The 23,773-nt window shown below is 34.2% G+C and overlaps 3 protein-coding genes across 10 annotated transcripts in view; 1 reads left to right on the top strand and 2 right to left on the bottom strand.

The window, feature by feature from the left end:
- Window positions 1-10,530, bottom strand: part of LOC140664244 (syntaxin 1A) — a 72,104-nt gene extending 61,574 nt beyond the window's left edge. The window contains exons 1-2 of one of the 5 annotated variants that reach the window (XM_072889191.1): window positions 10,156-10,530; window positions 2,207-2,293 (exon numbers count right to left, since the gene is read on the bottom strand). In XM_072889191.1, the coding sequence (XP_072745292.1) occupies window positions 2,207-2,293; window positions 10,156-10,188 (120 nt within the window). In that variant the 5' untranslated portion in view covers window positions 10,189-10,530. The remainder of the gene's footprint in view (window positions 1-2,206; window positions 2,294-10,155) is intronic. The other 4 variants (XM_072889195.1, XM_072889192.1, XM_072889193.1 and 1 more) reach the window with 4 other exon arrangements.
- A 1,302-nt stretch (window positions 10,531-11,832) lies between these two features.
- Ran (RAN, member RAS oncogene family) lies at window positions 11,833-14,724 on the top strand. Of its 4 annotated transcripts, none has more exons than XM_072889361.1 (3): window positions 11,833-11,982; window positions 12,691-13,179; window positions 13,404-14,724. In XM_072889361.1, the coding sequence occupies exons 2-3, from the start codon at window positions 12,748-12,750 to the stop codon at window positions 13,617-13,619; spliced, it is 648 nt and encodes a 215-aa protein (XP_072745462.1). In that variant the 5' UTR covers window positions 11,833-11,982; window positions 12,691-12,747; the 3' UTR covers window positions 13,620-14,724. The 4 variants fall into 4 exon arrangements, with proteins under 4 accessions (XP_072745462.1, XP_072745463.1, XP_072745464.1 ...); XM_072889362.1 differs by lacking the exon at window positions 11,833-11,982 and adding an exon at window positions 11,983-12,081; XM_072889363.1 differs by lacking the exon at window positions 11,833-11,982 and adding an exon at window positions 12,112-12,246.
- A 44-nt stretch (window positions 14,725-14,768) lies between these two features.
- On the bottom strand, window positions 14,769-17,518 carry LOC140664316 (elongation factor Tu, mitochondrial). Its single transcript, XM_072889359.1, has 6 exons — window positions 17,359-17,518; window positions 17,151-17,203; window positions 16,617-16,782; window positions 16,227-16,534; window positions 15,480-16,141; window positions 14,769-15,395 (listed from the first exon to the last, which is right to left on the bottom strand). Exons 1-6 carry the CDS (start codon window positions 17,393-17,395, stop codon window positions 15,203-15,205), a joined length of 1,419 nt encoding a protein of 472 aa, XP_072745460.1. The 5' UTR covers window positions 17,396-17,518; the 3' UTR covers window positions 14,769-15,202.
- Between the last annotated feature and the right edge of the window lie 6,255 nt (window positions 17,519-23,773).

Below are 23,773 nucleotides of genomic sequence, written 5' to 3'. Positions count from 1 at the left end.
TTGTATAATGTCACTTTGGTTTTCTGCATTTACATTTGCCTGCGTTCCGATGATCACATTAAAATCCAACGGCATCCTTTCCGCCTGAGGGATTTCGCGAGCGTTGTATTTTCCGACGTTGGAACTGGAAAGTCCCTCGTAAACGTCAAACGCACACGACTATGAACGACGATGAAACAACGTGAGAAACACGCATACTGTTCGCAGTAATTATCCAACTATCAGTAAAATTATACGCGATAATTATAGTCACGCGAAATTATCTTGGCTATCTGACGCTTCTTCTCGTCTCTAATCGACGTAATCGAACGGCGAATATGAACTGATCTTTAATGTGAAATACGTTGAAGTCCGGATAGATATCGAGATAACTTTTAATTATATTTTAATTATGCCGTTGTTGCAAAATTATTCAACGATCAAGATTATACGATATTGGAAAAACCACGGATAAATCTATAGATAATTTATAATGAATGCAAATTATAATAAAGTAAATATTATAAAGATGAAAACTATGCTAATGAAAATAAAATCTTAAAGCAATTATTTTAAAGATAGATAGAAATGCACAAGCATTTGCAAAGATCAACAGTATCTTATTATTACATTTTACAAAAGTTATTACCGTTTACTTTGCCTTTCCAAACATTTATCAGCAAAAATCCATGAATAAAAATCAGACAAATACTGGAAACGAAGGCATGTATGTACTTTAAAAATAGAACCAAAAATGTATTGTGATGTATTTTTCTTATAAATTTGTAAATAATCTTCTCTTTAATCTGAATTTTCATTTTTATTCTTACGTTTCTATATTTGTTACAATGTTGGCGCGGCAAACAAACTGCATACGTAAACAGCAAGAGAGATATAAATTTATAAAATATATGTGTTTATTTTTCTCAAATTACATCTGATAAAGATATATGTTAATTAGAGCGAAATTTAAAATGTGATTCCAGTTTGGTAAAATAATTCACAAATATTGCAAATCATAACAAAAATTCTTTTAGCATTCTCTATTTTTTTTTTAGAATATAAAGAATGATACTAGCATTGTGCGATAGTACAATTTATTCCAAATAATAGTACCTCTTATCTACGACGACAAATTACAAGCTTGCGAAAGAAATAATGTATCAAATAAATGAACTCTTATGCATTCGAGAGAAAAAGTGGAAACCGGTTTATTATCACGTGTAAGACAAGACTCATGTATATATATATATAAGATCACATGTTTGCTTGTCTATTCTTCGTTCTGCAGAAACTAATGGAAGTGAAATGGATACAATTTTTTTGTTTCTACAAAACATCCGCTATATATGTATATTTAGTCTGTAAATAGTGACGGAATTTACTAAATTAATATTATAGAAACGCAAATATTAATTAATTTTCCGAAAGACGATTATCCAGTAATCCTCAAATAATAATTCACGATTTACAATTTACAATTATTCTCGAAAAATATTTAATATGACGCGTATATGACAGAACATATGAAACGTGAAACGTGCGTCGCTTTTCAGCAGGAACGTGTGTTTGCGATTTATGTTTCCATCGTAATTCCGTATAAGCTGATTAAGCGATACGATTAATGCGCGACGCATACGCGATGTACTGATGCTCGTTAGAGATTTCGCTTCAGTAAAGCGCACGCGAATCATGAAGGCATCTCCGAACCGTGAAAATCCTTCGAGAAAAAAGATGTATCACGCGTTTGATGCAGCTACAAGAAAGCTGCATCTTGTTGTTCGAGCAAGTGCGCATACATACACACGCACACATACACGTACATATCTACAAATAGAAACATTTTACCGTAAAATAAGAGAGAGCTCTCGTGAAGCGTGATCGATAGAATAAGAGAATCCTGTGCAAAGATTCCAGTAAATTTTAGAGAATGCTTTGTGTTTCCTCCGATTTATTAAATTTTACACATATACATAAGGATCGTTACACTTATGTATTATTCTGCGATATTCACATATATATATATATATATATATATATATATATATATATATATATATATATACATATATATTTATATGAAAAGAAACGAGAAAAGGAACCGTGCATTGTTCTCGGATATATATTTTTTTTCGCTCTGATACCGGTTTAACCTACTTTCAATTGTTGGGAAATCGTGCGCGGCGCCGGAAATGAAATTGCGGCAACAAATTAATTCGTCACTCACCTCCGCGAAAAATTCCGTCATGAAATCATCCGGTGCCCCGACATTGACGGACACATCGTCCGCCACATCGTCGTCGTCCGACTGGGCCTGTAAAAAAACAATGCAATTATTAAAAACAAGATAACACACTATAATATTTAAGAACACTTTTTAATTTTTTATGAGACTAATAAGATGTTGTAATAATAACTAATGTGAAGACAACAAGGAGAATAAAAAAGAATAACAGATTGATGTGAATGATAGAAAATATTTTTTATATTTAATTCTATATTCCATTAGAATATAAATTTTATTTTCTATCTTATATATATATATAATCTATTAAAGTGTTTCTAACAATAAGCATATGTATGGCGCAACCAAAAAGAAGTGTAATCATTTTTCCATTTACAAAGTTATTTCTTTTGAAAACAAAGCGTCATATAAAAAAATTTTCATCTCTCGAATTATTTTTTTATGAAGAATCGATTGTATCACCAATTCAACAATATTCCTCTTGTATATATTCATTTTTTTTATCTCTATAAATGCCTATTTAAAAAATATTATTCCATGTTCGACAAGTGAAAATGTCGTACAGTAATCGTTTCCCCGATACTTGGAATGGAATGATGATATAAAATTATTTTCGAACATTATACACGAAGCTCATCAATTAAGACTAGGTCGGACGTGATTTCTTCCAATGCAATAAACGTAAAATATACATGCATGACTAACGAGTTTCATTAGTGATTGCATACGCAAACATGTATACTATATACGCAATTTCCCATCCTGATAAGACTGATTTCCTCTCGCGTAACGTGATATGACTGCTTCCATTCGTATAATAATAATCTTGCCTTTATAATAATATAATGTATTGTGATAAATTATTTTCGTGTAACATTCCAAATCGAATCCGAATCAAAAACTAAATCGATTTTATTCTACTCTAATTTGTCTTATATTTTTTTATTCGCTGAATAAACAATACTTTATATAAATTAGATAAGATTACAACAATAGATTTAATTGTAAAATATACATAACTATTTACAAAAGCATTGTGCTGAAATCTTATATTAATTAAATTAAATTTGTAATTTAAGTGCTTTAAATGTTTGTCAAAATAATTTATTGCATTCTTGTCGTCTTATATCTTTTCCCTTATCTTATCTTGTCTTAACCAAGGAGAAAATTGCTGAGGGCATTGTGATGTACAGACTCGGAATGTTAGTTGGAATTACTATATATTACTGTAAATGTTAATGTAAGTCTTTAATCTTAAAAAAATATTTCTCGATATACATATATTATAAATACATGTCATAAATATTTTATAAATATATATACAGTATTATAAATATTTTATAAAAAATATATATATTGTATTATAATTTTAAAATACTCAATATAATTTAAAATTTTTAAGTTAGAATATCTTGTATTGTTCTCTGTACATATATTGTCGTATAAAAATATATACTAAATATATGCAGTTTTTCTCTTCAAACTTGGTCTTCATCTGTCTGATAAAATAAATCATAATCATATCGCTATTATATCGTTATCATAAATATCAGTTTAAATTCTAATCATGACTATGTTACCGATTATTAATAATCCAATTTAAATATTAAAATCGTTAAGATCATTGTATTAAGTCTTCGTTAAAATCAATAAACTTACTACTTTATTTCTCATTTATGCATATAAAATACACTTTATAACTATTAATACATTAAAATGTCGTGATAAATTTGTTATTTAATCTAGATTTCAATTTTAGATAAACTTGTTTATATAATTATTTACTTGGTTATATAATTACTTTTGATTTAATAACCAGTTAAAATAATATAAAATTTGTTCTTACTATAATGCGAACATATTATATTTCTCTCAAATTTTTATAACAGCTATATAAAATATGTATGTAAAATTTAAATATTTTTCTCGAGTAAATTTTCCAAATAAATTTTTAATTTAATCAATTTATTTTATATTGTATCGCAAATTAATTTATAAGTAAATAAGAGAAATAATGCAAAAATACACATCAACATCATTGAAAATAAAATCTTTCTTTACAGGCAATGTAATGTCAGGAAGTGCTGAATTATAATACATTAATCAAGATTGCGGAAAAATTTCTTTCATCAACCGATAAACTGTAGCAAGCGAGAATTCTCCTTCATTATATAAGTTTAATGTTGTTATAAAAATAAAAATCTCGTGGAACGAACCATCAACAGAATGTCATTACGCGTTACATTGTTTCTAGTTTCTACCGTCTCTCGGAAGATTTGAAGTAAATATTAATTAAAGTTAAGAAATATTATACAATATTATCATGTTTCAATTATTGGATAAAATACTAGTTCAAGTTATATTTTCATACTTTTTTAATTATTTGGAAAAACAAGAAAGAAAAAGTAATTCTTTCACAAGATTCTATAAAAGAATAAAATGTTCATCTTATATTGTGCTAAAATAATTATGTTTAATTATATCATGCATATTATATGTAATAATTATATATTGACACACAGAAAATAATTATGAAATAATATTTATATCAATTTATACTATTGTTTCCATTCAACAATATCGAATTACATTTTTATTAACAATTTCATATATATAATATTTATATATAAATAGAAAAAAAAACGGCATACAAAATAAAATAATGACTTAAATAGCAAGGTATGTTTTTGACTTGTTTTAAAAAAATCCATAAAAATATTTATTTTAATGTATACGAAAAAATGTAAAAATATATATCTGTATAAAATGCAAAAAAGAAGCATAACGAAGCTTAATTAAAAATGTATAACTTTTTTTTTTAACAAAACTGTATAATACATGATAAACATAGTTTTATTTTCTATTTCTCTTTCTCTTTCTAACGTCTATAAAGTCTATGTTACTAACAGTTTAATGCACAATTTTTCTATCGACACATGATGCAAACACGCACCCTGCGCCTGTTAGTTTCGTAGCCACGCTCGTTTCTCGATCGCCCTAGTTGTCGCTCGGGTCCTTGCTTAATCGATACGATATTTGCATACAATTAAGAAACGATTATAGATACCACGATTATAGATACCACGCGCGCGATTACGACAAGAGGACTGAAGAGTGTATCGTTACTCTCTTGCAATCGATATCGCGTCAAATTTCTGCGGCAAATTTCTTCTTCGCGCGAATATCACGACCAAATGGCAAATAGTGTATTCCAATAATAACAGTATACGAACATTCGAGTAAAATAATAATGTCACCCAAACAAAGTTTAGCGCGATAACCGCGACGTGAACTATAGTATTATATGTATCTCTCCATTTTGCAGCATACGCGAGTTGGGAGTGATATCGATATAATTCTGGTTAGTTGGCGGTTTCGATATATACTATATAGACACGTAAGCTTGACGCTTTATATGTTTATTCGCGACAACGGATCCGAGAGAACTCGGGTAAAATGATTTGCCCGTATATCTATTAAGAGTGCAGATTGAATATTCATCGATATTGTAACAATTTCAAACCGTGCATATTTAATTTATTACGAAAAATATTTCATTACAACTCTCTGTGCTTTTCAATTAATCGAAACGTATAAAATTTCGTGATGCAATATTTTCCGATAATTCAAGAGAAATTGATAAATTTCGCTAACACAATTTGGAATACCGCGGCTCTCTCACTCTCTCGAGCTTGCACGCGCTTTTGTTGAAATTAAGTACAATTTTATTTATATATTTTTGCTCTTTATTTTGTGTTATTTCACAATACGTGTATTCCATATAGTGCCATATTTAGATGGTATCTTATGCCTAACGTAATTTTCGCGCGATCGATCATTGTTCCCGTTTCGACTCGTACCGCGCTAAGGTTGAATCACACCGACAGTCTGGGTTAACTACTTCGGATCAACGATTTTTGTTGTATTTTCTAAATTACACTGCTACCTATAATACAAACAGAGTAAGAAAATCATGTTGAACAGAGGTAGCATTAATTGACTTTTTCCACTTCCGATCTCTAACTTTGTACACGTGTACATGCGTTCTAGTTTATATATTTATTCCAAATTATAATAAAATTCATTTTCTCCTAAATGATTCACAAGACGAATAGATGATTTATGAAACCGTCTTTTTCTTAAATAAAGAAATCAAAATAATTACGTATTTATTATTACGTATAATTATATTTTGCTCTGTCAATAATTTAATAATAATAAAATTCTAATAATAAATACTTAAATTTGCATTTTTTAATATCGTAAATTTTACATTTTAAATTTAATCAAAGATTGGGAGGCATATAATTTTGATAGATTCAGATTTCCATGCGAGAAATACATGAAAATGATCTTTGCAATAATGAAAATGAGACAATTCACATAAGATATGTATTTATAGTATCGAAAATCAAGATTATATCGACTTTAATCAGATATTTATATATTTAACGTACCAATATATTGATATAAGATAATATCCTACGAGGAGGCATCTTTAATTCTTCAACAAATTCGAAACATTCTCGTCAATGACTTTGAAATCGAAGATGGCAGATAACTTACTGACAATAAGTTTTGTCACATGCGCTCAGACATTAGTCTGAGTGTGAGATGTCATTCGAGGTGATTAGCACGCCTAACGAATAGTTATATAAACGGAGAGCCTATAGTAGGGATAACCTTCGTATATGAGTGAAATCATCAAGAGAGTAAACGCATGCTATCAGCCGGGTCAAGGAACAATCTGAAGAAAAATCGTATTCATGAAACGGAGAAATGTATTTTATTTCTCTAAATATCACGAAAGAAAATCACAAGGAAATTAAAAAGTTCTAAGAAGAAAAAAATTATGAAAAAAGATTATCTGCTGCAGCTTTTAAAAATATAAAATTTCGTAATTACTATTAATTGCAAAATAAAAGATTTTAAATCATGTTGTCTATAAATATGATTAACTTAATATATTATACTATAAATGACATGTTTTATTATATTTATTAATTATAAAAGTTTGAAAATTATTGAAAGCTTGACGTTTTTCTATGTAAAATATTGCAGTACAAACAAACAATATACTGTTTGAAACGTTTGATATCTCAAGTCTTGAAAGTTTATAAAGATTTGTGGATCGTATTTAATATATATTGATATATTTCGAAAAAAAAAGAAAATTTGGAGATTGTATCATACGCTTATAATCCGCGAGCATATACTAGAATATAAATCTTTATAGCGAACATAAAAGGCCACGACACATTCTCCAGGAGATATGACGCGAATCACAATTGTAATAAACTCGCAATCATTTTCGAGAGAGAATTATCTCATACCGCGCGTGAAAAAATGTCTCGCAATTCATATCTTCTTATAAAAGAATCTCGGTTATTTATAGAAGATGCTCGCATTTTTTTTATGCAAAGCAACAAGGACGATAATAATCCAGCGATGTAAATGCGAGACGAATTTTAATTTTTTGCGTTTCTTATCTTACAATACAATATTACACACACACACACACACACACACACACACACACACACACTCTCTCTCTCTCTCTCTTTTTTCTTAAAACTCGAAAGTTATAAATTATTATAAAAGCGAAACGGAATAAATACAAATCAAACGCAGATCATAATGCAAAGACAAAGAGTTTCTAAATATATGTAATTTACAATGGATATTTTTATCTTTTCAGTCAGATTATTCTCATGTCGGAACACATTGTCACTCCTGTTATCCTGTTATCTCTTACATAGTACATTTTATTGTAACTTTATTTAAATTTCCATCATGCATTGAACATTTTCCATAAAAAAAAAAATTAGCATGATTGTTATTGTGAAAAATTTGTAAGAGTGATAATCGTATATAAAATGAGCTGTCCTGTTTTAATATTAGTAACTTCAAATTCTTAGATATATAAATGTATAATTAAAAAAAATTTCTTTCGAAATTGTTTAGAGATGAACGATTCAAATAACATCTCGCGTTTTGTAATATTATTACAATAAATATTATTATTGTATAATATAAAAATAAAAAATATTATTTTCGAGACATTGAATAATAGTAAATGATATACAAGGAAATTCCATGGTAACATAAACTGAGTTCTACGCCCATACATACTTTCCACGAATGCCTCAGATTAATGAGTCATCGTATCAGCTAGCGTGATACTCGATGCGTATCACGCATCTTTTAAAACAGAACTAAATATATTAACTGAAAATTAAGAACGAAAAAAAAAAAAAGTCGGTCAAATAAGCTGCGTTCTATTATTATTATTAGTAATTATATATAATATAAATTATACAATAAAAATAAAAGATTGTTTAGAAAATTTTTCAAAATTAATATTTAAAATACTCATAATATATTAAAGAGATGTTAAAAAATTTCATAAAAAATAATATATATCAAAGAGAAATTTAATTTTAATCTCAATCATCATAGATATGTATAAGATTGAATAGAAAATATTTATGGCACAGAAAGCAAACAATTTACCAGTAAAAAGCAATCGTTTCGAATCGTTCTGAATTAAAAGTTTGTAATATTTTACATTACTGCTAATGTTCGCGAGCATCAATAATGTTACTCTTTATCGATATCTTCGTCTTATGTCGGAAGTCATATATTTAGTTCAATCGATATATCTTCTGTTTTCACGCAAAACACGAAGGAGGTATTGCATATTCGCTACCGTCAATGATATCATTGACAAGTCGACAAGAGTGTCCACAAACGTGACACAACGATAGTCACTGTTATCAATTAAAATGAATCTTCACGAATTCGAAACCGGCTTCACGCACAATACGCTCGAATATTTGACAGGTGCAATCGTGTCACATTTATGTGACGAATTTCGCTGCATTGAACCATGCACCGTTGCAACATTGCCACAATTAATCCTTTCATACGACGTAACATTCGTTTCAGCTTGACGAATATTTGTCGCGATAATTCATTATTAAAGTCGACTGACAGCTTTAATGCTGCAGATTTTTTTGCTTCTATTTCTTTCGTATTTTTATCTGTGTTTTGACGTTTTAAATATCATCGAAAATATCAGCGTTAAAATATTCCAAATTATGCATACTTATGTGTATAATTTTAAAGAGAATTTGTTTTGCAAGTCAGAAGAAGATAATGCAGCGTTCCTAAACAATTTTTGGCAAGCTATGAACTTGACAGCTACATACGAGTACGTTATCCAGGAAATTAAAACGACGTAATTTTGAATAAGTTTAAATTTTCGATGCTCCATAAATATGAAAATATACATCTTATATATTTTGCGAATTGTCAATGAATGAACGCGGATGTCATCATCGCGCGTCTACGATATTCGAACCTTCACCGGACTATCGGCGATGGGGGATACGTTCTCCATTCATCGGCGCCTCGCCAATAAGTGACAAGGTCGGCCATGGTCGCCATGGATCCGGGTGCGACACACCGACCGGTTCGGTGGTCTCTGACCGAGAAAAGCCCGCAAATGCCGACGACGATGACGGCGAGGACGGCGACGACCTTCGGTTCTCGCTGTGCGGAACCGACCGTGCAGCGGGAACACCTGTCAGCTCGAGCGCCTGTCATCCGTCGCCGGTTACGCCTTCTCGATGACGAATCGAGCCGGTGTTGGCGATGAAACCGTTTCGCTCGACTCGAGCTAAATGACTCGCGAACATCGAGCGCATCGTGAGCAAACATAGTTTACACGCGCCGTAACTCACGGGAGAGTCGCGGGGCGTGAGTTACGCGTGTACACGAGTGCGTGAGACACGCGTGTCAAAACTCGGTTAGTTGGTGCATCGTGCACGTAAGATAGAGATAAAGAAAGACACATAGAGCGACTGGTAAAAGAGAGAGAGTGGGAGAAAGAGAGAAGTAGTAGTCTCTAGTCGACGGAATTTACTCACCGCGACGAGGGCTGCTAATCTATCCTTGGTCATGATGAAGGGTGACGAGGAGTTGCGAGTCAGCGGGCGGTGTACGGAGCGGCGTGTCTAGCGGGTAATCCCATTCACGGTTTTATCCATGTACGACGTGCACGGCCACTAAAAACTAAAGGAAACGACGGACGCACTAGCACCGCGAGAGAGGCACGATCGTAAAATCGATACACTCGCAAACTCGCCTGCTCCGCAGTGCTGTCCCGGCGCGGCGCGCATGCGCCGATGACGTCAACTTCGTCTCGCAGGGACGGCGCGGCGCGCCGTAGCGCCCCGTGACAAAAAATGACCAACGACCGGAACAAGAACGTGACTTACAAATTCCGGGCCCTTTCGCGATACTTTTTACTTTCACAACAAGCCTCATATTTTCGCACTATTCCGTATCATGCGTGTGTAACGTTTAAGAAATACTGACGTATACACGAAAAAAATGTTGCGTTGTCGCGATAAAATAAAATATTTGAAAATTATATTATAGCGAATATTTTAGAATTGCATAGGCACAAGTATAAATTATTACATATGCCCTAAATTAAATACATGTATCGAAGTAACGAAAAAAGATTAATGCAAATAATAATAACATTAATATATATTGGAATAAAGTTATAATTAAAATATGCGGTATACATTTCTCATTTCTACGACAAGAAAAAGTAGAAAAAAGTATTGAATACCTAATTATATGCATAGATATATACATGTAAGGTAGAATTACGTATGAGATAAAAAAGTTCAAATTCAATTTATAAAAATATATATTAATAAAAAAGTAAGTAGTGCATTTTTCTCCGTATACGTACAGCTATTTGCTGCCAACAATACAAGTTCAATATTTAACAAATATACAGATTTAATTGCTTTTGATATGTTTCGTATCAAGAAATTATTTTAATAAAATAATTAATTACTTGACTCGATATAACCAAACATTTAAATTTTCAATTTAAAAGCAATTTTATTAGAGATAGACCCTCACTGGCTTTATAATTTGTACAACAATTATTATAGAACACATTCCCTATAATATATAAACAAACACAAAACTGCAATTAATTAAACACACGTATATAGTCACATAACTCACATTCTGTTATCATTACTTGTGTCCCAAATTATATACAAAAAAGGCTGAAAAAAAATGGAAAAGAGCGATTAAAATATTTTAAATTAATTACATGTGAATTCAGACGATAAACATCCATCATCCAAAGCTTTTTCGTAATATATATATATATATATATATATATATATATATATGCTTCATCTATCTCGACCGTGTAATTTCATTTTCGTCTCGCGCGTTTGACACTTAATTAATTATTCTCGTAAGAAACGAACGTCTGTTGACGCGAAAGCGACGAGCAAAATCACGAAATCCTTCCCGAGTGTCTCTCTCTCTCTCTCTCTCTCTCTCTTTAAACGTTTGCCGCCACAGGACGAATCGCACCTTTGCTACGTACACCTGCTGCGTTTTGCTGCGCAACTGCACTCTGCACCTGCACTATCGTCGCACGTCGTGTGCAACGGAATGGCGCGCAGATGTCGCTGCCCGCGCATTTCCGGGTGAGTCAATTGGGAAAATTCAGGGCGCATCGAGGGAGAATCCCGTGCGATCTCGTGGCGGAAAAGCGGACGAAAAATCGAATCCGATTTTTTCGCGTCAATCTGGCAGCACGTGGCGCGCGAGCACGCGACGTCGCGATTGGACGAATCGGCGAAGGTGGCAGGTCGCCTCCGCTTGTCCGCCCAGAGGAACGCCATTGTGAGCCGTAGTGACTGTGCCGTGCGGTGAGTATTACCGTTCATTTTCACGTACATCACCGTCCACCCGGGAAAATTTCATACTCGCGTCGTCCGACCTGTCTGGAACGCCGGGGAAAGTCGACGGTAATTACGACAGCTTGCGCGGCGAGTCGCGCCGGTCGGGAGATATACGTCAATCGCGATAAATAAAATCGGAGGGAAAATTTGGGCCCTTTTTGCTTCGGCCGCTCGACAGGCGCCATTCCACGCCGCCGTCGCCGGTCGCCGCTGGCAGTGGCAGTAATATCGGTGAATTCCGGTGTCCGAACGCGTGTTCCGACCGGCTTTTCCCACTGCGACTTTTTCGCCGCGATTGCCGCGTGCGGTTCGTCGAACAGCGTTCACCGCGAGGATACGTGAGGACCCTGGGAACGTAACGCGTGTGGGACCTGTCTCGATCACGTTTCGAACGCGTGACCGCGGCTTTTCCTCTAGTAGCTTCGATCGCCGATGCGTGCGTGCGTCCGTCCGTCCGTCCTTGGTCGATTTTTCTCTCTCGTCCACGTAATTTTCGATTCGACGCATTAATCTACGTCTCTCTTTCTCCCGCCTTTTCTCACGTATTTCTCGCGAAAGTAGAAATGTTTGGCGAAAACGCTCGGCGAGAAATTTTCTCGCAAAATCCCGCTTGTGTTGTTCTACCCGCCGCATAAAATAATAGGCTAGAAATTTAATCAGTTTCTCTGTTTGCAGAATAGTCTGAGAGTTCCTAACATCGATCAAGTTTACGGAAAAAAATTAACAGTAAAAATGGCAAACGAACCCGATATGCCCACCTTCAAGTGTGTGCTTGTCGGCGATGGTGGTACCGGCAAAACCACCTTCGTTAAACGGCATCTGACTGGTGAATTTGAAAAGAAATACGTCGCCACTTTGGGTGTAGAGGTGCATCCGCTTATCTTCCATACCAATCGTGGACCGATCCGTTTCAACGTCTGGGACACGGCCGGTCAGGAAAAGTTCGGTGGTCTTCGCGACGGCTATTATATTCAGGGACAGTGCGCTGTAATCATGTTCGATGTTACATCCAGAGTGACGTATAAGAACGTACCTAATTGGCACAGAGATCTGGTCCGTGTCTGCGAAAACATACCGATTGTTCTTTGCGGTAATAAAGTTGATATCAAGGATAGGAAAGTAAAGGCTAAGAGCATCGTATTTCACAGGAAGAAGAACCTACAGGTATTTGCATAGCAAATTTTAAACTATGTATTTATTTTATTTTCTTTTTTTCTTTTTTTTTATGAATTTTTTTTTATGATGATTCAAGACTCTGATGTATAACGTGAAGAATTTACACTGATCCCTCTAATCTGAATTCTAATATTATACTGTTCTCTTTAATCTGATATTTTAATCTTGCAAAATATAAAGAATATTCAATTTTAACACTCTTTTTATTCCAGTACTACGACATCAGTGCGAAAAGTAATTACAACTTTGAGAAACCTTTCCTGTGGTTGGCACGCAAGTTGATCGGGGATCCAAATTTGGAGTTTGTTGCTATGCCTGCGCTATTGCCGCCGGAAGTTACTATGGATCCACAATGGCAGCAACAGATCGAGAAAGATCTCAAGGAAGCTCAAGAAACGGCATTACCAGAAGACGACGAAGACCTTTAGTTTATTTAATACTGTGGATGTGGCCTTTACAGAGAGTAAGGCCTACTATACGAGTGTCCCTTGGATGTATTGCGCACTCGTGTTTCCTTATATAGAAATCGAAGATTCTTTCTTTAAAGAAAGTAATAATTACATATTTACAAAAGCAATATTTAGTTCAATAAACATTATTCTGGATATGTAATTTTCGTATGAACTTATACTATCATTATTATTATAGCCTTAAAGATGGGTCACTTGAGTGTGTTAATGCGAAATATACACATGTATGATTGTGTATGCAAATCTACCTACACTTGCATGTTTAGATTTTGTAAAATTCTCACATAAGGGAAAGATGATATCACATAAATTTATAAATTAAAAATGAAACAAAGTTAAGAAGCAAAGGTGGAAACAATTTGTGATACCAGTTCATAGAGTACAGCTTGCTGAAACTGTTTGGTGTGATGAAACAATCTAAACGAATTCTCTACATTTTTCGATTCGTTTGTATAAATGTGCGTGCGTGCGTGTGTATGTACATATATACGTAAGAAATGGGAATTGTGTAAGGCGTGCTGTATATTAAACACAATCGCGCTAACCCACTTTAAGGCAGATCTAAAGTAATGTTACTTGTTTTTTTATGTTTCGTTTTTATACTTTTCTGACATCAAGTGTAGAATACAAACTGCCAATTCTGAAATAGATTTATGCAATAGTTCGGCATGCAATGTGATTAGTTTACAAGAAAGAATCTTGCGATATACATACAATTGCAAATTTTTATAAGCAAAAAATGAATGTACCATTTGTTCCACTTAAATTATATAAACAGTGTTTTTTTTCTATACAAGAGTAGTTTTGTTAAGAGTATGTGAAACTGTTAACCCACCCTTTTAAATCATTGTTCCCAATAACTAATTAACAGAAAACATGAGTCACATGTAAATTACACTGCTGAATTTTTAGCATAGAAAAGAAATTAGAAGAATGACATTGCAACATGTACATTTAATTCTTGTACACTTCTTAATAGTGTTTCATTATTCTGCTTGAAGCAGATTGTACCGCGCTGATGTATGAACTTTAATAAATTATGAAACTGTTTTTAAAGCTATAATATTCTCGGTCTTTTGTGTATTAATCATCGCGTACTTCCTGACGTTTTATTACGTAATATACTTTTTTATTGAAGAAATTTACTTAACCATACATTATATCTCTTATATAGATGCATGCAAACTGAGAAATGAAAATTATATTTGATAAACATGTACTTAACAATATATCTGAATTAATATAGGCTATTGTCATACTATTTTTTGTTAATGAATAAGATTCTAAAGGTCCTAATTTATAATAAAGTAGTAAAAATGTCTTGTTTAAATATATCATTAACTTATATATTTAACATTACAATCTGTGCCAGTGTCATCTTGCATAACTATTAAACTAACTTCCATTTCAAAGGTATGTCGGATATTTTGAATAAATACTCATTTGAGTTTTGATCGGGATCCGACTATCTGACTTGACATATCTTTCTTTTTATTATATGGCATGATTATGATTTATTTTGTAACAAATATTTGTCGACTTTACTTTTTTTTTGTTTTCAATTCTTGCTTCTTCAGTGCCTTTTTACCTTCAAGAAGAGCTATTCGCTCCGATTCGGTAAGTGATTTTAGAGTGTTTGTAACTACACCAGTTCCTAGAGTCGTCAATCCATCTCGTAATGTGAAGCGCTGTCCTTTTTCTAATACCATTGGTCTTATCAACTTTAGTCTCAAGCTGCAAGAAAAAACCACAATGAATATACATAATGAATATAATAAATTTACAATTAACTATACATATAAATGGAATATATCTTACGTGCTATCCTCTCCTGGCATGGCCAAGCTTTTATCCACTACACTACACTGCACTGCAATGTCCCACGTTTTGCAAAACATTTGTAACTGTACCATATTTGCTACAGGTTTCTTTCTGCCACCTTCCTCCTTGCTCAATATATACACTTGTGCTTCTATATAATCATGTGCCTTCATTGTGCCAGGTTTGCACATTACCATGCCTCTTCTTACTTCGTCTCTCTTTAAACCTCTCACTAGAGCACCGAGTTGATCTCCAGCATGAGCTTCATCCAATATCTGATGGAACATCTCTACACCTGTGATTGTACTTTTTAAAACTTTGTTGTAACCAATAAACTCGCATTCCATTCCCTTTTTAATTTTTCCGCGTTCCAATCTACCAGTGACTACAGTACCTCTCCCAGGAATAGAATATACATTCTCTACTGGGAGTAGGAAGGGTTTGTCCAACTCTCTTTGCGGAGTCGGAATATGCTTGTCTACTACTTCCAACAACTGCATGATGGCTTGTGCACCTATTTCAGGATTCTTTCCTTCGAGCGCACAGAGCGCGCTGCCCTTCACTATCGGGATGTTATCGCCATCATAGCCCATTTCAGAAAGCAATTCTTGTATCTCCATTTCTACCAACTCTACCATTTCCGAATCAGCCGCATCAACCTGGAAGACATTAAAAGATATAATTTTGATATTGTTGTCTTTACTCTTTTATTAATAAACAATCCTTCATACGAGTATGTTATACCTTGTTAATAAATACAATGATGTGCTGAATGCCAATTTGTTTAGCAAGGAGCAAGTGCTCTCTGGTCTGTGGCATTGTACCATCTGTAGCAGCGACAACTAGTATAGCGCCATCCATCTGTGCCGTTCCTGTGATCATATTTTTAATATAATCGGCGTGACCTGGACAATCCGTGTGTCCATAATGACGATTTTCTGTCTGGTACTCAATGTGTGCGACATTAATGGTAATTCCACGAGCTTTTTCTTCAGGAGCATTGTCAATCTCATTATATCCTTTAGCAGTTGCTAGGTCCCTTTCGGATAATACTGTTCGTAACAAAATTTTGTGTTTATTTATGCTCATGTAGCAGATACTGTTTATCATCTTATAAGTATAATAAATGCATACCTTTGGTAATAGCTGCTGTCAGAGTTGTTTTGCCATGATCTACATGACCAATGGTGCCTACATTGCAATGTGGTTTGTCACGACAGAATACTTTCTTTTCTGCATAAAACCTCTGGCTGATAACAGTTGGAAGAAACAGCTGACTATTCAATTCATGACGACGTTGCTAAAACAGTATAGTAATATACAATATAATCAGAGAATTAAAATTTGCAATATAACTATATGTATAGTATATAATTAATACAGTATATTAATTATACACAATGAATGTCATATTACGTAAAAGATAGACATTTACAAATAAAAATTGAGAAAAATGGAGAAAATAAAAGTACAGATATGTAAAAATATCACAATTTTCTATTAAAATATTGATCTGAGTAGCATATATATTTGAAGAAATTTTCATTAATAACAATCTATTCGAATATTGGCCTCGATACCGCCACTGTAACTCGCTATCTATGTCATTGCTAGCTATGAATACATATGGAGCTGACGAATCGTTGTTGACAACAAACGTGAACCTACGCATTTCGGCAGTTGCCTCGTGAAGATGATTTGTCTGAGGGTCTGTCTTAGCACTGAAACAGGGAAAATAGTTACATAATGACAACTGAATATTTTCGAAGTGCCTAACCCTATTTCATCACATGTGATAATCAAAAAAAAAAAAAAAAGATTCCGGCCGAAAGTTTACTGAAATAACTCATCGCACACATGTTTCTTGTAATCTTACCGGGATTAAAAATCGCTCTTGTAGAGATGAGAGTCATGTTTTTCAACGAAGTGCACCTAACTCGTACAAATTTCCGGCATATGACGAAAACTGGAAATGGAAAACTCGCCGGAGAATGCTATAGAAAACTAATGTAGAGAACGTGGAATGTGCTGCCCCTTATGCAATATCCGTGAAAGCTCGATCAAGAAAAGACCTGAATTATCAGTAGAGAAACTGACGAGTACGCTGACAGATTCAAATGAAATGATTCGACGTTTAGGCGCACAGTATTGCACTCTACGCATACAAATCTCGTAATTTTTCTCTTTTACTTCTATTATTATGTAAGTATAATATATGCATTTCTTGTATTTACTTTAATTCATCTCTATTTAAATTTCTAGAGTCACAAAAATTCTGATTAATTTAATCAATTTTTGTTACCTCAAGTAACAGCTGCATTTTATTAATCTTATTTTACAAATAAAATTATTTATTAACTTCTCCTTTAATTTATGAAAAGAAAGGTGATTAAATTTAAGAACAAATTACATAATTTGCTATGATAATTTTACTAGTTGAATTAATGGCTCAAGTTTTAATAATGTAATAAAAATTTGGTTAAGATAGTCCTAAATCATAAATATATAATCATAAATATAAATTACACGCATGAAATGCATAAAAAATTCAAAAGTATTTGATAGTTTATCTAACGCATTGCAGTGAGAATTGGTGTTAAATGCATTATAATTAAACTCGTGACTAGCAACGTATTAGCGTGCAACATAACAAAAATATAAATCGGGCTCGTGGGAATTTTAACTGACTATTTTATCATAAAACGCAACGCGCGCAGCGTTAATAATCGAGCAGGATAATTAGGTCCGCAAGAATAACGAGACGGGAAAGGATAATATTATCGTCATTATATACCACATCCCACTGATACTCGCACGGATAACAGGCAAAATGTTTCACGGAGAAAAGATAAATGAGACGAGATATCGAATTGTTCCTCGCGTGCTACTTCCCTCGTAATTTTGATTGCGATTCATACTCTTTATACATGTGCCAAATTATCAATTATTGTGTCGAAATTGCAATATAGTGATCCATATATCGAGAGAAATAAGAATTTATTCGTATTAACACGCGATATACTTGAATTTTAGATTAAGAAATTTTTGTTTAAAAATTAATTTAATAGTCAAAATTCGAGATTCGATTTTTTATGAAACCAAAAGAATTTAATAATTCTATATATATTATGATTTTTTAAAATAGCGAATATTTTTTTTTTTTATAATTTCTGATTGTCTTTTATGAGAGATTAGACAGATAAAAGTAGAAAGAAATACAAAAAAATTACACTAGAAGACAATCTTTATTTTAAAAGATAAAAAATTTATAATTTTTATATCAAATCAAATTTTAACAATTTTAAATCTTAGTTTTTCTCTGAATTATAAATATATAAATTATAATAACACAAAATTCAATAAAAATATATGGCATATCATTGTGCATTTTTCAGAAAATCGATGGACATTCTCCAAATTCCTCCAAGACTCAATACTACCGAAGGGTTCTAAAGATGAAGATGGTAGCTTTCGTGATGACGATAATGATGTCGATGAAGTAGTAAGAGAAGGATGATGAAGGAGTTGATTGAGAACGATGGAAGGTCGCCAGACAGGTAAAAGAGCCATACAAGCCGTTATTACTATAATATATCCGATTGCACCGGCTTCATTATTCGATTATTTGCAATTCTTTCACTTCTGCTACTCTTTCACCATCTCTATCGTCTTGGCTGATTAATACCTGAAATATCTTGATTGGAATAACATATCGAATACATTTAATAAAATAATCGACTGTGTAATGTACTCCAGATTTATCATAATTTCTGCTTTTATCAGTAAATTTTTATCAGCCTGAAGTAAACTTTACTCTGATAATAATTTCAAGAAATCAATCATTACTAGGGGTTATTAAGAATTAAGTCTGAAGAGTATAAATATAACAAAAAAATATATATAAAAAAATTGAGAGAAAATTAAATTTATATCTGTCGTCAAAATCAAGTAGTTGTAATCAGATTTTTTTGAAAAAGTTCTATTCTTGAGGAAGGAGTCTATCTTCTCGTTATAAAATTCATAGATACGAGAAAAAAAATGCCATAAATAAAACTTGCAAATTCTAAAAGTCATTAAAGTTTCTGCAACAGCTTCAACTTTTAATTCTTGAAGATGAAAACTCTGATCCTCTTAAAGACTAATTATCTCGCTCGAGTAATTTGTCAACCGTTATCGTCGAGTGTCTCTATTTCATTGATTGCAAATACTGACCACGAAGTGCGCGTATAATAATAGGCACTAAAAGGCGCGTGTAGAGAGAAAAAAAATATAGCGCTTGACCCACGGGCGATTGCGCCGATGCAGGCGTTCTGCAAACGCGCAACGCGAAGCATTACACCGTGGGTTTCATGAATGTTTCATCGATGCGCGATGTGTATAACTGTATATCCCCACAGGCCCTTGGACATAACAGCCGCCCAGCTGTATTTCTCGCGCTACAACACTTAATGGAATTTACGATTCGTCACGCTGCCGTATTTCACGGAGTTGCACGCGACTTTTAGTAAAGACAACACAGTGACACTTTATTACCCCGCCGTCTTTACCTCATCGCGCGCGCATCTTGGTGGGCCCCTTGGTTTCCCGTTACGAAATGACACGGTGCGTCTTGTCTCGTGGCCACTCGCGTGGAATTTTCGAACGACGATGATAATGACGATGTGACGGTTGCAGCGTACATACGTTATTACAGATTAGCGACAACACAGAATAAGCGGTATAAAAGCTATCATATAAAGCAAAGTGCTACCGCGACGCACGGTTCGTTGACTCTTTGGGATTGTTTTGAGAATTCTAACTCGACGGATAAATCTGGTACAGTTATACAGTACCAGAACGATGTATATAAACAAGTGTTGAGAGCAAGAAATAATTCTTTTTCATACTCACAATCAAAGAAATAAACGTTGATAGGCGTTTTAAATTTATAAAAATTCAAACTCCGAGAAGTGATTCACTCCTAATATAATATTTTTATTCACTCAAAAAAATTTTATTTTCCTAATGTAGATAGATTTCTAGATGTCTTAATTAAAATTTATCGCTACTTTTTGTATCTGTTAGAATATTGTTTGTCACGTATAGAATTTATAACAGCAATATTATAGCAATACCTCTAGAAAATTTAAATCCCATTGTCAAGTGTTAATCACAAATATAATTGTCCTTGACAATAGGCCTTAAAGATAGGCATCACGGAAAAATTTTCTGTCTAAATTACACTAATAGTACAGATATAAATTCTGTCTCTGTCATTTAAATCGATCAAGTGCAAAATATATGCAGTATCACAGTATTTGCTAATAATAATTTCTCTGTTTCAGTTAATTTTTTATAACTAGAAAATTTTTATTGAAGTTGCAAGATCATTTTTTTGAGTGTTATATTTTAATTATATTACGAAAATAAGAAAATTTATATCTTATGATTATAAATTTATATGTAAAGTTATTTATACGTATTAAATTTATAAAGGTTTGAATCTCGAGGAGTAATTTATTTCTATTTTAATTATGTTATGAAAATAAGAAAGCAATGGTTGAAGCGCGTTAAGAAAATTTAATAGTTTTGTTAATATGATAATAATTGGAGTTGATATCGGAGCGATAAACATGTAGCTTTTATGCAGCTCGTAAATAAGCTGAAGCACTTCTGCGATCGCGACGAGCGGATAGACGTTTGTCGCGAAAGATCGAAAAAATGCGCGTACACAAAAAATATGAGGCGAACCAAGGCCATTAAGTCGTTTACGAGGATGTCGCCGGGATGTAAGAAACGGTAGCGTCCTGCGGTTCGCCTGGCCATTCGATTCGAGGCACCTGCTCGGCGGGCTCTGAAGTTACGGGTGAAGAAAATTGCGGCGCGGAATGCCTATCCATCGAGAAGAAACTCTTCGAGATCGTTCTTCATGATCGCCGGTTTTTCCTCGTCTCGTCCTGTTACCGCACCGAGATTTTTTTTTTTCCTCTTTTTGAAAGGCGGCGGCAGAGTGTTTTTAATCGCGCACGAATCGAAGCAGATAAGCGATAAATGTCTCATTTTCTTAAGCGCATAAAATAATCTTGTTTGCAAAATATTGCTAAGTAAAAACCAAAAGAAATTAAGATGCAATAATTTCACAATTTGCGATACAATTATCATTATTTAATGATTCTGTTATGTAATAGAATAGATGCACGTCAGTGAATGACTCTCTGGTTAAGGACTCCTAACATGTTACATAATGTAATTTCTTTCTTGAATAGAAAGGAATAAATATTTTTTTGTATCATATAATACTTAAATTGTTAGAGATGAGAATATGCTAATTAAGATTAGTAATAAAATGGCAAGATCAATAAAATATAAATGACTATTAGATTTAATAAGTGAGCTTTAAAATATTAACAGCTTAAAATTTAACGACTACAACATAAAATCATCAATTTTGCTGATAGAATATCATTTATTTATATTTGAGAAAAATACATTTTCGTAATCATAAAAATATAGGAAGACGCGATAAGAGCCATTCACTCATCGTCTATTATTTATTTTGCTATTAAAATATCATATCACAGAAGAATAATGATTTCATAAAAGATTAGAAGGTTTTCTAGACGACTTCGCGTAATGTCAAAGAAACAGTTTGCTACCTAATTGTAAGACAGACGCTTCCCCTAACTTCTCTTTCCATTTACTTCGTCTTACTGACTGGCAATTGACTCTGGGACGAAATGACACGGTAGAGATGCAACGCGGTATGGCACACACACATACACACACACACACACACATACACGAGAGAGGGTGGGAGGGAGGGAGATAGACTGAAATCAAAGTGTAATAGGCTGAACGGTACAAGATATTAAAACCGTGAGCGAAGAAAAAGATATTTTCCATTAGCGCTCATTGAGAGCGCGGGATGACCGCTGCCGTCGACCGTAATGCACCGCATTCTCATCACCATCGTGCGTATACGCGTCGATGGCGGCCCGCATTAAATAGGAGTGCGTGTCTTGCGTCAGCCCGCAAAATCATCTGACCACGAACATCATCGGCGGGGTAACAGTCGGAGCTGGCCGGCTGGCCGGCCGGCCGGCTGGCTAACTTAAGCTAGCTGACTGCTGGAGAATAACATTTGTTTGAAATCGTAACGGTGTTTACGACCGTGTATATATAACGCTCAAACCGCAGGCTACTGCGTCCGTCTGCTGGGGCTGTTATTATCCGCATCAGGCGATCCGCGCATCGCGGATTAGCCTGATTTCGGCGTCATCGTGCGCCTAGAATTACTATAATGGAAGATTAAGAGAGATTGATAAGTCTCGAAGAGACCGATGGGAGATCAGACATTCATCAGGGACATTAAAGATGCGATAAGCAACGAGAAACGATTAATTGCATTTGCGTGACGAAGATTCATTATCATCGTATAGCTGAAATTTCTGAAAGATTTGATTTTTTTTTTTCTAAATATTATTTACCGAAGAAACGATCGGTTCCGGGGGAGATGATCGTTTTCGTAGCCTCAAGTGTAGCCCGTGCGCATAATTGTTATCGTGCCGAGACGAGACGAGACGAGATGAGAATCGCCCGCGAGAAGGAATTCGATGATCGAGACTGGATGTTTTTACCGGTGCTAAAAATGAGCCGTTTAGAGATACGATTACGCATATACATATACGCATATAACCGGCAATAGAACTAAGCTCTAACCGCTTATTTATTTTGCTCGTAATGAATTGGTTACGTTTGATACGTATCCCGAGGTAACGATTATCGGGGCAATGTCCTGGAACCTGGTCAACGATCCGCCATCAATGATCCGCGCCGAGATTCGTTGACGGGATAGATGGCAAGCGATGACGATGATAACCGGGCGTAGGATTCATCAAGGATTTATACCTTGAGACGAGATTGCCAGTCAGTCCCGCGCCAACTCTTTCCCGAACGATTTATCGATCGATTTTGCAAGCGTAACTTCCGCGCGCGCACAGGCTCTTACTCGCTCGACCGTTTTGTCCCTCTATTTCTTGCGGCACATTCGCCGATTCTCCATTTACATTCCGACGTAGTCCACGCCACGTAGCTTCCTGTTCGCCAAGGCGACGTTTCTTCGCTCCTTTCCACGCCTTTTCAATCGCCGTCTCTCCTTGCGACGCGTCGTAAAAAATCGCGCTCAACCAGAGAGACCACCGGCCTTTTATCGCCGGTTCTATGTCAATTTTCTTGCGCGTGTTGCGCTCTCGAGCAGCGATCATCATTAGAACGGATTAGATCTCACCGACTTTCCAAGCGCAACACCGGTT

Source organism: Anoplolepis gracilipes, chromosome 3 (genome assembly GCF_047496725.1).
Source record: "Anoplolepis gracilipes chromosome 3, ASM4749672v1, whole genome shotgun sequence".
Taxonomy (NCBI): Eukaryota; Metazoa; Arthropoda; class Insecta; order Hymenoptera; family Formicidae; genus Anoplolepis; species Anoplolepis gracilipes.
The sequence above is the reverse complement of the archived record's forward strand: the minus strand, read 5'-3'. Positions and strand labels throughout refer to the sequence as shown.

Bases quoted from the DNA above. Each gene is read 5' to 3' on its own strand.
- Ran (XM_072889360.1), top strand. From the start codon at position 12,448: ATGCGTGCGTGCGTCCGTCCGTCCGTCCTTGGTCGATTTTTCTCTCTC. The intron at 12,502-12,690 runs GTAATTTTCGAT...CTCTGTTTGCAG, and splicing joins GATTTTTCTCTCTCGTCCAC to AATAGTCTGAGAGTTCCTAA. The intron at 13,180-13,403 runs GTATTTGCATAG...TTTTTATTCCAG, and splicing joins ACAGGAAGAAGAACCTACAG to TACTACGACATCAGTGCGAA.
- LOC140664316 (XM_072889359.1), bottom strand. From the start codon at position 17,395: ATGACTCTCATCTCTACAAGAGCGATTTTTAATCCCG. The intron at 16,783-17,150 runs GTAGGTTCACGT...ATACTGTTTTAG, and splicing joins CGAGGCAACTGCCGAAATGC to CAACGTCGTCATGAATTGAA. The intron at 15,396-15,479 runs GTAAGATATATT...TTTTTCTTGCAG, and splicing joins ATGCCAGGAGAGGATAGCAC to CTTGAGACTAAAGTTGATAA.